This window comes from Parambassis ranga, chromosome 2 (genome assembly GCF_900634625.1).
Source record: "Parambassis ranga chromosome 2, fParRan2.1, whole genome shotgun sequence".
NCBI classification, from domain to species: Eukaryota; Metazoa; Chordata; class Actinopteri; family Ambassidae; genus Parambassis; species Parambassis ranga.
The window spans coordinates 22,851,049-22,867,212 of record NC_041023.1 but is presented as its reverse complement, the minus strand read 5'-3'; the positions used below and the strand labels follow the sequence as shown (position 1 = coordinate 22,867,212).

General features: G+C 45.4%; 1 protein-coding gene across 3 annotated transcripts in view; it reads left to right on the top strand.

Annotated features, from left to right (window-relative positions):
- ppfia2 (PTPRF interacting protein alpha 2) overlaps nucleotides 1–16,164 on the top strand; it is a 31,833-nt gene that overhangs the window by 14,649 nt on the left and 1,020 nt on the right. The window contains exons 11-27 of one of the 3 annotated variants that reach the window (XM_028424963.1): nucleotides 704–836; nucleotides 1,133–1,350; nucleotides 2,274–2,505; nucleotides 2,686–2,715; nucleotides 2,810–2,940; nucleotides 3,062–3,243; nucleotides 3,548–3,638; nucleotides 4,723–4,725; nucleotides 6,921–7,002; nucleotides 7,297–7,497; nucleotides 9,685–9,717; nucleotides 9,797–9,972; nucleotides 10,062–10,159; nucleotides 10,235–10,410; nucleotides 11,594–11,662; nucleotides 13,068–13,224; nucleotides 14,839–14,879. In XM_028424963.1, the coding sequence (XP_028280764.1) occupies nucleotides 704–836; nucleotides 1,133–1,350; nucleotides 2,274–2,505; nucleotides 2,686–2,715; nucleotides 2,810–2,940; nucleotides 3,062–3,243; nucleotides 3,548–3,638; nucleotides 4,723–4,725; nucleotides 6,921–7,002; nucleotides 7,297–7,497; nucleotides 9,685–9,717; nucleotides 9,797–9,972; nucleotides 10,062–10,159; nucleotides 10,235–10,410; nucleotides 11,594–11,662; nucleotides 13,068–13,224; nucleotides 14,839–14,879 (2,053 nt within the window). Of the gene's footprint in view, nucleotides 1–703; nucleotides 837–1,132; nucleotides 1,351–2,273; nucleotides 2,506–2,685; nucleotides 2,716–2,809; nucleotides 2,941–3,061; nucleotides 3,244–3,547; nucleotides 3,639–4,722; nucleotides 4,726–6,920; nucleotides 7,003–7,296; nucleotides 7,498–9,684; nucleotides 9,718–9,796; nucleotides 9,973–10,061; nucleotides 10,160–10,234; nucleotides 10,411–11,593; nucleotides 11,663–13,067; nucleotides 13,225–14,838; nucleotides 14,934–16,164 lie in introns of all 3 variants that reach the window. The other 2 variants (XM_028424955.1, XM_028424973.1) reach the window with 2 other exon arrangements.

Genomic DNA, 16,164 nt, shown 5'->3' with positions numbered 1-16,164 from the left:
TGTGTGAGCCTGTGTGTGTCTGCTGCTGATAAAGCTTGCCAGTCCGTTGCTTCTCAGAAACAGGCCAGCCAAATAAAAAAAATTCAGATGAGTTCACCAGAGTTTAGAGCGCACAGATAATTAAGCAACTGCATGCTCTGTGTCCAAGTATGAGTCAGTGTTTGGGCACAGACGTAAACGTTTTCTCAGATTGAAGAAAAAAGTGTGTGTGTGTGTGTGTGTGTGTGTGTGTGTGTGTGTGTGTGTGTGTGTGAGTGAAACAGGAAGCACACAGAGATGTACTCTCTCATGTTATTTAACCGTCCACTGATGTTACTCTAGTTAGCTGTGCTGCTATCACTGATCTCTTGGTATCTTTTTTCAGATACTTTCTGGCTTCCATTTCACGCAGCATGACATTCTAATATTACGCTGCTCATGTGTTGACAGTAGCTCCTTCACAGACAAAGAATTTGCAGCCATAGAGGCGTGCATAACAGGGTCTGGTGTTAAGTACACTTAACACCACATCTGTGTAAGTACTGTGGTATCCAAACACAGGATTTGATTGGCTTACTGGCTGCATAGCTACACTCTGTGTTGTGCCTCATAATTTTTTAATCTGCAAAATCCCAGTTTACATAATATTCACCTTCAATATCAGAGCCAGAACTTGTGGTAGGTGACCTCAGGTGCAGGTTTTCTTATAAATGTTGTTTCTCAGATCTCATTTGGACACGTCGGCTGAGCTTCGATTCTCCTTGGGGTCTCTCGCTGAAACCCAGTCGGATCACTACCGATCAGCCAAAGTCATCCGCCGGCCGAGGAGAGGTCGGATAGGCCTTCGTGAAACAAAGGTGAGGCACAGTCTGCTCTGCAGTCTCCCCGTTTCTGTTTTCAAAACTAGTCTACTGTCAGACGTGTGCAAGGGGACAGTCACTTCCTGTTTCAAGAATTTAACCACAACAAGAGCCGTCTGTGGGAACATCCATGAAAAGAAAAACCACAAATTCTTCAAAATCAGAGTAAATGTAACAAACCCTCCTATAGCCACAAGGGGGAGACAAAATATCTGCATTTTAGCTTTAACATGACCAATGAGACTGATTCCTTCAGAATTAATATAATTTGAACTTTGTCTCTTTGCATGCAGGCAAAATCACTTGGCGAGCACGAGTGGCGCACGCAGCAGTTAGGGGTTCTGGGAGGCCACCACTTCGAGAGCGACACGGAAATGTCAGACATCGATGATGACGACAGGGAAACGTTGTTCAGCTCCATGGACCTGCTCTCACCCAGCGGCCACTCCGATGCACAAACTCTGGCAATGATGCTGCAGGAGCAGCTCGACGCAATCAACAAGGAGATTCGGTACCCGGCGCACTCACCGCACAGTTCCAGACATATTGATCCTCTGCCTCCATGATATTCTTAATCCATTTTACGCGAGAGAGACGCACCACTTGATATGTTTTTAGCACAGTATCCCAGAAAAAATGGCATTTTAATATTTCTTATTGCAGATTAGTTACTCTTTTTTTAGGCCATTGTCTTACTTTCTGTCATATATATGACGTTAAATATGAAACTGGTATCACTTACTCTCTCTGACTTGTATGCTCTCAGGGTTTTAGGGAAATATGAGCTGCCTCTTGCTTGTTAATGCTTTAATTATCTTGCACTGACAAGTATTCATAACCCCAGGTGTTACTTCACTTAGTTCTGTATTTCAAGGGTTGTTAATGTGCCTTGTGGTCTTTGCTAATTTCAGTTAGCAAAGAAAAAAAGCAAATCACAGTCACCGGCTAATTACAAAGTTTGATTCTGAGTACGTTTTAAACTGATGACCTAACTTTTAGCCTTTTTGTCTCCTCTCTTTGGCTTTTAATTAGCTTGCCTTATAGGTATACAAATCCACCTCAGCTATACAAACACATTTTAATATAATTTTTTCTTGCTTCTGTTCTGTCTCCATTGATTAAAAAAAAAACATTCATTCAAAACAAGTCATTCAGTTTTGCAGCTCCTTATGATGTCATAAGGGGATAAGTCCTACCCCAAGATGCATTAAACGTGTACCATTGAACCCCTTACCTTCCATATTGGATCATTTGTGTCATAGGATCTCCTCCTCCGTGGCCAGCAGCAGCTCTTTAGCAGACACTAAAATAGTATTGGTCCTAAACGTGTCCAAAAGCAGTATCATATGGCACCTTTAGGCTATATCCACATGAATGAGACTTTCCGCTCAGTCCTTCTCCTCCTCCTCCTCCTCCTCCCCTTTCTCCTCTCAGGCTGATACAGGAGGAGAAGGAGTCCACGGAGCTGCGAGCGGAGGAGATCGAGAACAGGGTGGCCAGCGTCAGCCTCGAGGGCCTCAACCTGGCTCGAATGCACCACCACGGAGCCTCCATCACTGCCTCAGCCACCGCCTCCTCCTTGGCCTCATCTTCCCCACCCAGCGGCCACTCCACCCCTAAACTTGACCCTCGAAGCGACATGGAGCGCATGGGTGTCATGACACTGGTACTTTTCTCCTATGAGGAACAACCGATGAACATTTATTGATCAATCTCAGTATTGGTATTGATATGTATATGAATGAACCACATTATCATTTATTACCAACATGCATGTGTTAATGTTTGTGTCCATCCACATTAACACATTGATTGACAAGTGTCTTGTTCTGTCCTCCTTGTGCAGCCCAGTGATCTGAGGAAACACAGGAGAAAGGTACACACAGCACAAACCCAGCTGTGCTTTAACCGGTAGGCTGTGAGGATAGTGTGAATAAACTGACTTGTCTGCATGTGACCTCCTCCCTCAGATAGCAGCAGTGGAAGAGGACGGCCGCGAGGACAAGGCCACCATTAAATGTGAAACATCCCCGCCTCCGACGCCGCGCACTGTCAGAATGACACACACACTGCCAGCCTCCTCGCACAACGACGCACGAGGGTGAGAGTCTGCTGTACAGACTTTATACATGTAACTTCAAATGTCAGTTATTGGTACAATAACACGATGGATCAACAGAAGTCTTGCACTTTTATTTTAATCTGTATGTTCCTGTTGTCAGGATCGTGGCCTCTCTGGAGGCTGAGGCCAGCGCCCTGAGTAGTGTAGCCAGCAGCCAAGACTCGCTCCACAAGCAGCCCAAGAAGAAAGGCATCAAATCCTCAATCGGACGGCTGTTTGGCAAGAAGGAGAAAGGCAGACTAGCACATCTAGCACACAGACAGGTCATGGTAGATCCACAAGGTGAGCAGACATGGACGGAAGTACTGATATTTCACTTATGAATCCTGCAGTACAAATATGTCACTGGAGACTAGAGACGTTCTTCTGCAACCTTTATATGTTAACAGTGCTCAGAGTCTTTTTGTCTGGGGTCTGTGGTAAAATTACCTCTGGTGGTGCATGGATAGCATCCACCAAATGTCCAAAAAAGGTTTATTCTCTGCGCTCACAGGAATGGAATGGAACCGAATTAGAATCCTGATACCATATAAAGTATATTAGATTCATCAGTGTTCACTGATGTCTGTTTCTCCTCTTTTCACAGCCACAATGATGGACCCGGACATGGCAGGCCAGGACATGGGGGTGGGCAAGCTGGGAACTCAGGCTGAGAAGGACCGCAGATTGAAAAAGAAGTAAGCTTTCATCCAAACGACTCCTCAGCACTCCCAGCATCCCACACGGCCACAGTTAGTTTGGATATGATCCTCTCTGACCTCTGACACACAGGCAGTGACCGTAGCCTCCTGTGTTTACCTTTAATACTCTTCCTGTACTGTATGTAATCCCATAATGCTACTCTGAGAGCAGGATCGATAGACGGCAGGAGCTGGATCAGCCTGGCTGTATTCAGACAAAGCCAGAGTATTGATCTGAAAATGAAAAGCTAATTAATCTCATCTCTTTGGAAGCTATAGATGGCTCTCCTAACCCATAGATTACACCCACACAAACAAAGGATACACCTTCACTGATCAAATCTTTCAGCTGGATATTTGTGTGTGTGTGTGTGTGTGCGTGCATTTGCCATGCCCCAGTGCCAAATGATGAATGTCATTTGCTCGAAGTGCACATTGAGTTGTCATGACGAATAACTTTGCCTCCCATGTAGTCGGTTGGATAGAGAGTATTGTTCGTTGTATGTTGACAGATGTGTTGTTTTCCTTCCGCTGCACTGACTTCTTCATAGCGGTGTCCGGGATGATTACGGCGACACCTCCACCACCACTTCCACTTCCACTTCCACCACCACCACTGCGTTGCATCTTGGCGCCTCCTCCTCCTCTTCCTCGCTGCATGCCATTAAGCTGCCTGCACTTATATTTTGTTTTTTTTTTCCATTTTCAGCATCTTGATCTATCAGCCGCTGTGATCTCATAGTCGGTGTGTTCTTTTGCTTTTGACAACAGGTGTCTGAATGTAACCGAGCATTTGAATGTATTGAGGCGAAGGGGGGTTCTTCTGCATTCGTCATTCCTTCTGCTGCACGAGATGTGGTCAGGACTGCATTGTAGAAGATTGTATTTGACTGGTCTTACAGGTCGCTCCTGTAAACAAATGTCCTCCATTGTGGTGTGTGTGTGTGGGCGCACGTGTTGTCTGTTTAGAGCTGTTTAATTGCCAATTAACATGTGTGTACTTTTTGTCTCCCCCCGTCGCTCTCTCTCTCTCTCTGACCTCTCCCTCTCCCCCCTCATCACCCTCTGACTCTAACAAAAGCGGGTAAGTTGTGTGAGGATGTGTAAACTGACCTCGTCACATGTCTGTGCCATCTTGTCCCGTCCTCTCCTGAAAAAGACCAGTGCCAGTGCTGACGTCTCTTATCTATCTATCTATCTATCGATCCTTCATGGCTGTTAATGACACCATTGCTTTCTTTCTTTCTTTCTATTTTATTTCCACATGAAGGCCTTTCTTCCTCCCCTTTTACAGTTCAATGGCAGCTGCATCCATGGCTGGACAGAGAATGTGCCGCCTGATCTGGGCTTTCACACACCCAGAATGTCTTCCTCTCCTTTTATGTGTCTCTTATCTCTTTGTGTGGAATAACCAGCTCTAACATCTGGTTATGGGAATGTCAAAAGGTTCTATTTTTTTGTTTGTATGATTTGTCATAACTGTTTCCTGACTTCCCTTTTCCCCCCTCAGCTATGTTCAGTGGATGTATTTTTCTCCATGCATTTAGACCTGACCTGAACATAAAACATGAGCTATCTTCCCCTCTCATGTGCTGGATAGATAAGACCATGATTGTGTGTAGTAGATGAACACATTTCCTCTGTAGGCTCGTGTGTGTGTGTGTATGCTGTGTTTAAGTGCCCTTTCACTGTACTGAGGCCTTTAACGCTGTATCATGTTTATTACCGAGCCCACTCCTTCTGGTTGTCAAAATCTTTGACAACACACTCAGAGAATGGGTTTTTTTGTTGTTGTTGCTAAGAAATGTGTTCACAAAGCAGTGTAAGAGCTGTGTGTGTTGTGTGTGAGCCACTGTTCGTCAGGCATCTTCTATCAGTTCTCCAAACGTGGGAGGATTCAGCTCAGTACAAATAGCTATGTGCATAACAGCGTGTGTGTGTGTGTGTGTGTGTGTGTGTGTGTGTGCGCGTGTTTGCTGCTTCTTGTCAATAAGGTACATTGCACTGAGTAGGTTGACACAGAAAACAGAATACACACTTTTTAGTTAGACTTCAGCACCTGCTGAAACACAGAACATGACCCAGAGACAGTGGAGAAAGAGTTACACTTCAAATGCATCCTGCAAACAGAACTCCTGAGTGCAGGACAAAGTGTGATTGATACATTTGTGGCCAAAAGTATAAAACAAGCCCTAGATGCACGTGCAAAGATTTGTGGTATGTTTGTTTCAGTCTGGAGGTCAGGTGCAGCCATCACCACAGTGGTAACACCTCATAGATTTCTGTAGAGCTGTTTTTACAAGGCGCTGAGTGTCACCATGGCAGCAGCATCAACGTAAACACATAATTCAGGCAAAGAGGTGGACGATTACAGGGCTGAGGCAGGTGAAGATCACGATTTGAGTTACTGCAGTTATTCACAGCAGTCAAAACCTTAATTTTAGAAGAAGAAATGAATTATCCCCCAAACAGGGACCAAAACTGTTTGTACCAGGCTGTAAATGTGTTTCTGCTGTAAAGTTGGATGTTTTAACGTGGAGGTCTGACTCACTTGACTTTTGGAAGCAGCCCCCTGAGACGCTTTCAGTTGGTCCGGAGCGTTCCTGCTCTAGCTGAGTCTTTATGGTTTTCTGTCTCAGAGATTAGTGTAGTCCACTGGTGGCACTCTTCATTCAGACCCCAATGATTTGGAGTTTTCACTGCTTGCATTGTTCTTTGGTCTTTGGTTGGAAGTGGTGGACCCAGGTCTCATCCATGATCACATGGAGAGCTGCAGAAATCTCTCAGAATCTACCTCAAAACTAGCCGATTTTATTCTAGATGTGTCAAACTCAACTGAGAGAGATTAGTTTCATGGCAACTTGGTCAGTTGGAGTTTGTAACTAATCTTTTTCTACATTAGGCCAAAAACTTATCAATCACTAGTTTATACTCTGTCCTAGTTCAAGGATACACTTTTGACTAGAAGTGGTGAAAGGCCAGAGCCTGTGTGTGTGTGTTTAGTTGCGCGCCCTCTCTGTTAGATGACTGATAAATCGTTGCCCTTTTCTCCACTCCTGGTGTACAGGCTGGACTGAGAGATAAAATGTGTATGAGTACACTCTTCACACACACACACACACACACACACACACACACACACACACACATACATACATAACAGTGTGTCACTGCAGGGGTTTGTGAAAAGTGTGTGTGTGAGTTTCAGAAGGATTGTGTTTTAAGATGTGCTGGTTGTGTGTGTGTTCACACGTGGTCTCCCTCTGTCCCCGCACTCAGACACGAGCTATTGGAAGAGGCCAGGAGAAAGGGCTTACCTTTCGCCCAATGGGACGGCCCCACGGTTGTAGCCTGGCTGGAGGTAAAGTCTTGCATCTTGTTGACCTTTATGAGTAATTTTGTTGAGCTGAAGCTTCGATGCATCACAGCAGTGACTTACGGTCTGTCACTGTGACACTGTAGTGGGTGAAAATGCCAAAATTTAAAAGCACTTCTGCCCCCTAGTGTTTAGAAGAGAGCGTACAGCCAATTTATGAACTGATAGGCAGTATTTTGTGATTTAGTGAAATCTAAACTACATTTTTAGAACATTTTACCACCATAGCTCCCGTTCTTCTTACTAAACTCTGCATCTCCTCCCCTCTGTGTGGTGAAGTTGTGGTTGGGGATGCCGGCCTGGTACGTGGCAGCATGTCGTGCCAACGTAAAGAGCGGCGCCATCATGTCGGCGCTGTCTGACACAGAGATCCAGAGGGAGATTGGAATCAGTAACCCCCTGCATCGACTCAAGCTCCGCCTGGCCATCCAGGAAATGGTCTCCCTCACCAGCCCGTCGGCCCCGCCCACAACCAGAACCGTGAGTAGGAATGCAGCAAACACGTAGAAGGGAGTGTGTTGTTGATCAGGATCAAGTGTGTTTTTATTGTTAGCTTATCAGAAGGACCTGGAATTGGGAAAGCAGCTAGCCTAGCTATTATTAGGTAGCTTTATTTTAACACAACAGATATCAGAGCTGCGTATACGCATAGATTCCATGACTTTGTACTCACTGAGTATTAATGAGTTAAGCTCATGTGTGCAGCATTGTAATGTTGGACCACATGCTTCTTATAGCTCCCTGTTGTCATGGTAATTACACACAATCTCTAAGGACCCTGCTGGTCCTCAATGATAGCGACTGTTCACACTGCAGAGACAAATACACAACAATGCAGCTCATATATCACACAGACATGAGAAGTTGTTGTATGAATACAGACGTTCGTGTGCATGCACACTACTTTTTTTAATTTTCTCTCCTCTCCTGTATAAACACTCGTCTCACACCCCTCTGCTGCACCAGCTCTTCTATCACTCAGCTCCACTTCCACATTTCATGAAAGTTTCATTGCAGAGCACAAGATCACAAAGTCCCCCGACTGTGACAGGCCCGTCGCTGCACTTAAAACCGCCACACGCTTTACAAAAGAGGGTTAATTGACCTTGTAATTGTAGCTGGATGTGTGTTACAAGCATAATGAAGATGAACCGCTGGTAGTTGCAGAACAGTCATTGCTGATACTACAAGGCGATGACAACAGTGTTCTGTTAGAATAAGCTGTGGTGATTTAGCAACAACATTAAGAAAAGAGTGCTCTTGTTCCATCTGTAAAGTGCCTTCTAATGAATAATCATCATCGACAAATGTTACTATAGAAGTATACGATGTGGAAGGAGCCTTTATTGGTAGAAGAATGGTGAAGACAGCTGGGTAACGTGGGGATTTCTGTGTCTGTTGGTGGTACTAATTTGTTGTGCATGGTCTTATTTGTGTTACTTGAATGCTCTCTTGTGTTTTTGTTCTGTGCATATGTGGCCCCTGACGCCCCGCGGCAGGTGTGGGGGCCACTTCATCATCTGACTGTGATGCTATAACACTATCGGCTTACAGTGGTGCTGCTCTTCTTCTTTAACACTGCTTGCCCCTTCGTACCGGACCTCTACTACCAACCCCATTGCTGCTGCTGCTGCTCTGTCTCTCGGGCTCTGCCCCACCTTGTAGCCGTCAGGCAATGTGTGGGTGACCCATGAGGAGATGGAGACCCTGGCAGCCCCTTCCAAAACGGTCAGTCCCTGTGTCGCCCTTTTCTTTCTGTCTGTGTGGGAGTGGATGAGGAGAGATCTGGATGGTGGCATGCAGCAGTAAAACCCGGTCTGTCAACCTCCTGTCAGTACTAATGGTCAGCTGGGATGGTTTGAGACTGAAAACTATGTATGTGCTCACATATAAAACTTGTACTGCTCTAATATGCAGTCAAGTTTAAACTGTTACATGTATCAGATCAGATCAGATGTAGGTGAGTATTTGTAATTATGGTACTAATTATTATTTATTGGTCTTACTTAGTAGAATACTTGCTTACTACTTATACAACGGTGTGCTTGTATACAAAGAAAGTGTCATCTAAAACATGTTGCTGGAGCTGATAGATGAAAAAATGACCCCACTGCTCATTGTGAGTCTTGTGCTGGAGGTGAAACTACTTGTCTCTGAAGTTCTTCTGCTTCTTTGTACACACCAAGGTTATGCAGTTGACAGAGTTTGTTTGGGCGACATGTTTGGCAGAAGTGCTTCCTTCCAGCAGGCAAGTGTGTGGGGCCTCAAGCCAGCTGGAGGCCCACAAGGGCCAACAAACTTTCAACTACATCCAAGAGCTTATAATGAAGGCAGCTGGACTCATAGCATGACTAGTCTTTACAGACAACTTTAAACCTGAGTAGTGGCAGTGTACAAAGCTTGCAATGACAGACCTCCCTGTGGGAGCCCTGCCTGACTCTACTCACGCACACTGTTAAGTGTTGTGCATTTATAATGACAGTGATTTTTTTTTTGTTGGAGTCACATTATTTATAACAGGGAGGGGCCCCTGTAAATGTTTGCACAGACCCTGGAGGCACCTCTGTGCACAAGCAGCTAGTTTATTTACATCATTTTCAGGCATTTTGTAGGATTACTACTATAATGATACACTTCTCTCATCATTATTCTTTGTGTTTGAATTAGAAGTCAGAGTCTGAAGAGGGCAGCTGGGCACAGGTAAGATGGCTGTCTGCTGTTGATAATAAATGGCCACTCAGACAGGAGTAAAACTGCCGACTGGTGTGTTCTCTCTCAGACTCTTGCTTACGGCGACATGAACCACGAGTGGATAGGGAACGAGTGGCTGCCCAGTCTAGGACTACCTCAGTACCGCAGCTACTTCATGGAGTGCCTAGTGGACGCTCGCATGTTGGACCACCTCACCAAGAAGGACCTACGGGTGCACCTTAAAATGGTGGACAGCTTCCACAGGTACAGGGCTGCATGTCATTAATTCCTGTACATTTTGTCATGCTTTTTGTATACAAAATGTTCAACTGTGTATATTTCTCTGACATCAGAACAAGTTTACAGTACGGCATCATGTGTCTGAAGAAGCTCAACTACGACAGGAAAGAACTGGAGAGACGCAGGGAGCATAGCCAGCATGAAATCAGAGGCGAGGACAAAAGAATCCAGCTAATGGTCAGTGTGGGAAAGAGTTTGTGCTGAGTTTTATGCTTCGTCTCTGCAGACGTGCTGGTGTGGAGCAATGAGCGGGTCATCCGCTGGGTGCAGAGCATCGGCCTGAGGGACTACGCCAACATCCTGCTGGAGAGCGGCGTGCACGGAGCTCTGGTCGCCTTGGACGACAACTTCGACTACAGCAGCCTGGCACTGCTCCTCCAGATCCCAACACAAAACACTCAGGTACTGCTGCTGCAGGGTCCACGAGGTTGGACTACAACATCTGACACAACACAGTCTGTCACGAGGATAACTGAGTCACTGGTGTGAGCGTAAGCATTGTGATCGTCCACGTGTACTAGTGCTGTCTTGTGTGGTGGAGCACTTGTGTACGCTAACAAACACTTTCCCACGTCACATGGGTCTGAAATGACCCACTCACTCCCTACTCTTTATACAGGAAGTTCAGTGTAGGACACAATGTAGTGAACTCATCAGAAAAACATGTTCAGACGCTACCTGTGATTTTTTTGTCATTACTGTCGTAAGGTGTCTTGATCTCTGCCAGCTACACAAGCCTCATCACTAGCTAAGACACTATATAGTGACTCAGCCGAGGTTAACTCAGCTCATTTGCGTGTGCACTTTGTCTGTTGTGATGGTTACTCACTCTCACATACACCACAGTTACCACAGAGTCAATCACACAAACACAAGGTTAACTCAGTCGCTCACTTTGGGATGAGCACAGGGGCCATTCAGTCCTTTGCTCTGTATCAGGTTACCTTGGTGGTTCAGACTCTACAATATTAAATTCATAAATAATGTGGCTGTGGATGCTCTCATTCATCCAGCTCATAGTAATTTCCAAGAGTTTGAATCGAGGCAACTGCTACTCGGGGGAGTGGCTTCTTCAAACAAGTATCCTTGACTCTAGTTGCCTTAATTTAAACTCTTGGAAAAGAAACAGAAAAAATGTGGCTGTAACAGACGTATTAAAAGATGGCTTCTGTTTACATATGCATGATAAACATCTCTTTTCGATTCAAAGAGAGTGAATTTAGAGTAAATGTTTGATAACAGCATCTCCATTACATCTGAATCCCATTTTTTTGGCACTGGATCACCAAATTTAAAGGTGTGGATTATGGGCAGAAATATCCTTTGTCACCAGCTTCATTCCAAAAATAGAGGAATGTTATCAGCCTTCAAAAGCTAAATCAGAACATGCAGATTTGCCAACTGTCACCCTGGCAGCTTGCCCTGTGAATTTTCACTGCTTATCTCATCTATACTAAAATGGATATGCAGCACAAATAACGTGTCAGCTGCCTCCGTTACCCGGCTGATAAAAATAGCCGGCCTGGTGAAAATTAGAATGCGTTGTGATATTTTTTTTTTCCCTCTTCCTCTCTCTCTCCTTCAGGCACGTCAGATTCTGGAGCGAGAGTACAATAATCTGCTGGCGCTGGGCACAGACAGGAGGCTGGATGAGGTGAGCAGCACACACAGGATGATCACAGTGAGGTGGAAGGTCAGAACATTTCAGTGGAACAATCACACGGTCTGTGTTGATGAAGATTCTCAGTCATCCAGGTCATCATACGTAGAGAAGATTGAAGCAAGGCGTCTGGACTTGTAGAGTTTTCTAGAAGACGTTTCGCTGCTCATCCAAGCAGCTTCATCAGTTCTAACTGTTTGGTGGGGAAACATGGTTTATATGTGGTTGCAGACCTCAGTGGGTGGGTCTGGGTAAAACTTACAAACAATAGCACTAAATGTTTCCATACTTACCTGTGATGTTCTGGCTGACTGGGCCAGGTGTGTCTAACGACTGGCTAACGACTATGAAACTGCCGGAGGAGGACAGGTTGACAGCCCTTTGTTCTTACTGTGAGTATGTGCAAACTTCCTGCACACGGTCATTCACTGGCTCATATCTGTGCGTTGTGATAAATTTCATGAGTGTAAAATTCATCGACAAGACGTCAATCATCAGGTCCAAAAACAATATCAGAGGTTGGCAGCCCTTTTTGTTGCATTGCTTTGGGTGACACAGACACTTAGTATAAACAGAGGGCTAGTTTGTTTGATCTCTTAATTTCGTGTCTTCGATTCACACGTTCTGTTTGATAACAGGAGGCTGGATTTTGTGGCTTAGAGTTGTTGAATAGGTGTGCAAGGAAAGAGACAAACATGGGTTCACCCAGGCTCAGTCATGTATAAATTCTTCTTATACTTTAATAATCCCAGAAGGGAAATTGCTTAAGGCTGCTGCCAAGCAGTGTCATACAATGACCAGCAAGTAGCGCCACACACACCAGTGAGTGCGGGATCGAACCACCAACCTTCTGGTTATTGGACAACCCTGCTCTACCACTGAGCTGCTGCTGCTACAGTGCTGACATGAGCTGGTGTATGAATCCACCCTTATTTACAAGTAAAAATTTAGCCAAAGTCACAGCACACTGTCCTGACTGACTGTGGACCATGGACAGTATATAACTGTTGATGAGGCTTATGTGACGTCACCTGTAGGTTACTGAGGAGCTGTTTTAACCCTCTGAAAGGTGCTCTGACAGCATCATACTCTGGCTTTAACTCCAAATACCTGCAAAGAGGTGGAGCGCCAGAGGGGTTGGATATTTTAACATGGGAGTCTATGGGGATTGGCTCACTGTTGGAGAGGCTGCAGGGTGAACTGCAGTTTTGGGGCTTTGTGTCTCAGCCCCAAAGGTTGCTGCACGGGTTGGACATCTGCAGCTCCTGGTCAAAATATAAACACTACCTGTCTGCTGTAGGAAAGGGTATAATTGGCATTTGTTCCCATTTCAAATACCACTAGTGTATGTATGAGCTCTAGCTGCAGGCGTAACATGATTCTGTTTCCTGTCCATCAGTGTGACGACAAAGACTTCCGAGGGCCCTCGTGGCGGCGGCAGTTCCCTCCACGGGACATCCACGGTATCAGTATGATGCCCGGATCAGCAGAGACACTCCCTGCTGGATTCCGTCTCACAGCAACGTCTGGTCACTCCCGAAGGCTGCCCCCCGAGGGTAAGTGCTCGTCCACGCACTCTGGAAATTAGTATTTCTCACTCGCAGCTTTCAACAACAACAACAACACAAAGGTTATGAAAGCAGCACACCTGAGAGCAGGTGAGGAGCATTCTGACTGTGTCTCTTGTTCTCTCTGACGGCTGCTCTGCAGTCCTCTATGAGGCGCTGGATGACAGTCCTGACGACATGTATTTGGATTGGTTTCAAGGTCAGCTATGCCCCTCTGAAGGCTCGGGCTTGTTGGCCCTGCGTGTTTTCTTCTTCTACATTTCCTCCCTCCTCTTCACACTGTCCGGCTGTACCTCTCCTTTTTTTCTCTGTGGTCTCTCGCCCTCGCCTCTCTTCTCTTTCTCTTCTACTCTGTAATCTCTCTGACATTTGAGGGTGTTGTTTTGCACAGATGCAAAATAGTTGTCTCGTCGCCCTGGCAGTTTAAAAAAAAAAAAAAAGGGAGGGGGTCAAGTTATGGATTAGGACCCATGCTTGCTGATGTAACCCTTGAGTGCAGTAGTGAAGCAGCTGAGCTGAGTTGTCTGAGCGGTTTACACAGGTGAAGAGTGATGTCCGTCTGACTAATACTGACAGTTTGTCATTGCTCATCCCTCTGCTGTTAAAAGAGGACACTGGCTGAAACAGGCTGACATTAAAGAACAGTTCCGGTTTATCACAACATGGATTCTCAGTCACTTCTTGTATAATGAATCGCTGAGATTTGTGAACAAAGTTGCATCGCTGCAGTTTTACAGAGTAGTTTAGAGGGACCACACATAATTAGATTTGATCCTGTGCTGTTTACCGTAATTATACTCAATGCAACTGAAATGGCCGATACATAAGTTTTATCATTGAGGTTTTTTTTTTTTTAGATGATCGCCAAGCACCATCTTGCTCCATTATGATGGAGAGAATGAAGAAATCTTATCTTATATCTCCCAAACCCCAGCCACTCGCCGGAAAACCTCCAGATGCAGGCCAGAGGACAAATATCTTTGTTGGGTGAACAGATTTCACAGATCTCAGCAAATAAATTACAAATAAAAAATACGAACAATGGACAAAACTACAAAATAAGACCAACTGTCTTGGAATTGTAGGTTTGAATAGAAGATGTCTGAGAATGTCCACACCGTCATGATTTTTACCACACTGTTAACAAATACAATAAACCAGAACTGTTCTCTAAAAGGATGCAGAGTGTATTACCACCTTTAACATCATGCTTCTTGGGTTGTTATACATGTCTGGAACCATCCAGATGCAGTGATTATTATTTTTTTGGCCAGCGTTCTCCTCTAACAAAGATGTCCCCCCACTTACGGTGAAGCAGCGTTCCTGTGTCCCTCTCTGTCTCTTCTCTGTGCTCCCTGGTCTGTGACGTCCACATACACACTCAAATAACATTTAGACACTTCCTTTGAGTGACCCGTGGTTTTCTCCTCTGAGGGTGACGCTACAATTAATCGCTGTTGTGTTTGCTTGTCACTGTGAAGGATGAATGTCTGATTTTGTGTTGAAGAATGTCTCCTCCCTCTGGGCCCATGTTTAAAATGTATATATATACACTTAATGCTGAGACTAAAAGGTCCTCTCTCTCACTGTCTCCACCTACAGTCGGACCTGCATCTGCGGTGCAGCGGCTGGACAGCTCCACGGTGAGAACCTATTCCTGCTGAGAGGAGGAAGAGTGGGACCTTAAACTGTACGCTGTATGTAACACAACACAGACTCTGTCAAACACACAGATTTTCTTCAGAAGCACTGACACTGGATTAAAGAGGAGAGGGACAATTGTTTTACTCCAGATAAAGAACGTTTGGCGAGCTTCTGCTGCGTCTTTGCCAGGTAGCTGTGTGATGAGGTCTTCTCCTTTAAAGTCTGTCCAACACAAAGGATGAGTCAGCTGCACTCAAAGCGTCAGAAGTCTGCTTCAAACAGTTCACGTTCTCACACATGACAGAAGTTCATTTACATGTTTTAGGCTCCTAAAATAGCCCATGTGAGCATTTTCCACACCTTACAGATTACAACATGAGCTCAGCCTTGTTTCGTTTCCAGCCATTTCCTTTGTACTGGCAGGTGCAAAGAAAAACTTCACCAAAGTATGTTCTTTGCTTTGACAATCTGTCTGACTATGATGTGTTTTTAAGACTGTAGAAACATTCCCTCAAAACTTTTACTCCTATAAATTATCCAAAAACATATCTAAAAGCTTTCAAAAGATGCACATAAAACATCAGTGCTAATTTTTGTGCATGTAAAAACTTGTGAGAAGGTTTCTAAAAGAGCCACCATGTTGTTATGGTTTGAAATCTAGCAGCAGCAGGCAGCATGTAAAAGTGCTGCTGACTGCCTCAGAAACACCAAAAGCATCCAGAACGGACCCACGAGAGAGTAAAACTGAGCACTGGCTTTTAGATCAGGCTCCCAAGAGTACACCCATCTAAGCCTCTGTGTGCAGTAAGAACGGCTGAGAGACATAGTCTCTCCACCACATCCTGGGTCTCCCCCCGGGGTCTCCCCCCGGTGGGACATGCCCGGAACACCTCCTCAGGGAGGCGTCCAGGAGGCATCCGGAACAAATGCCCGAGCGACCTCAGCTGGCTCCTCTTAATGTGGAGGAGCAGCGGCTCTACTCCGAGCTCCTCACCCTATCGCTAAGGTAGCACCCAGCCACCCTTCAAAGGAAACTCATTTCAGCCACTTGTATTCGCGATCTCATTCTTTCGGTCACTACCCAGAGCTCAAGACCATAGGTGAGAGTAGGAATGTAGATTGACCGGCAACGGACCAGTGCATCGACTGCATTAAAGCAGAAGCTGCACCAATCCACCTATCAAGCCCACGCTCCATCCTTCCCTCACTCATAAACGAGACCCTGAGATACATAAACTCTTCCACTTGGGGCAGGAGCTCTCCTCTAACCCTGGGAGAACACGC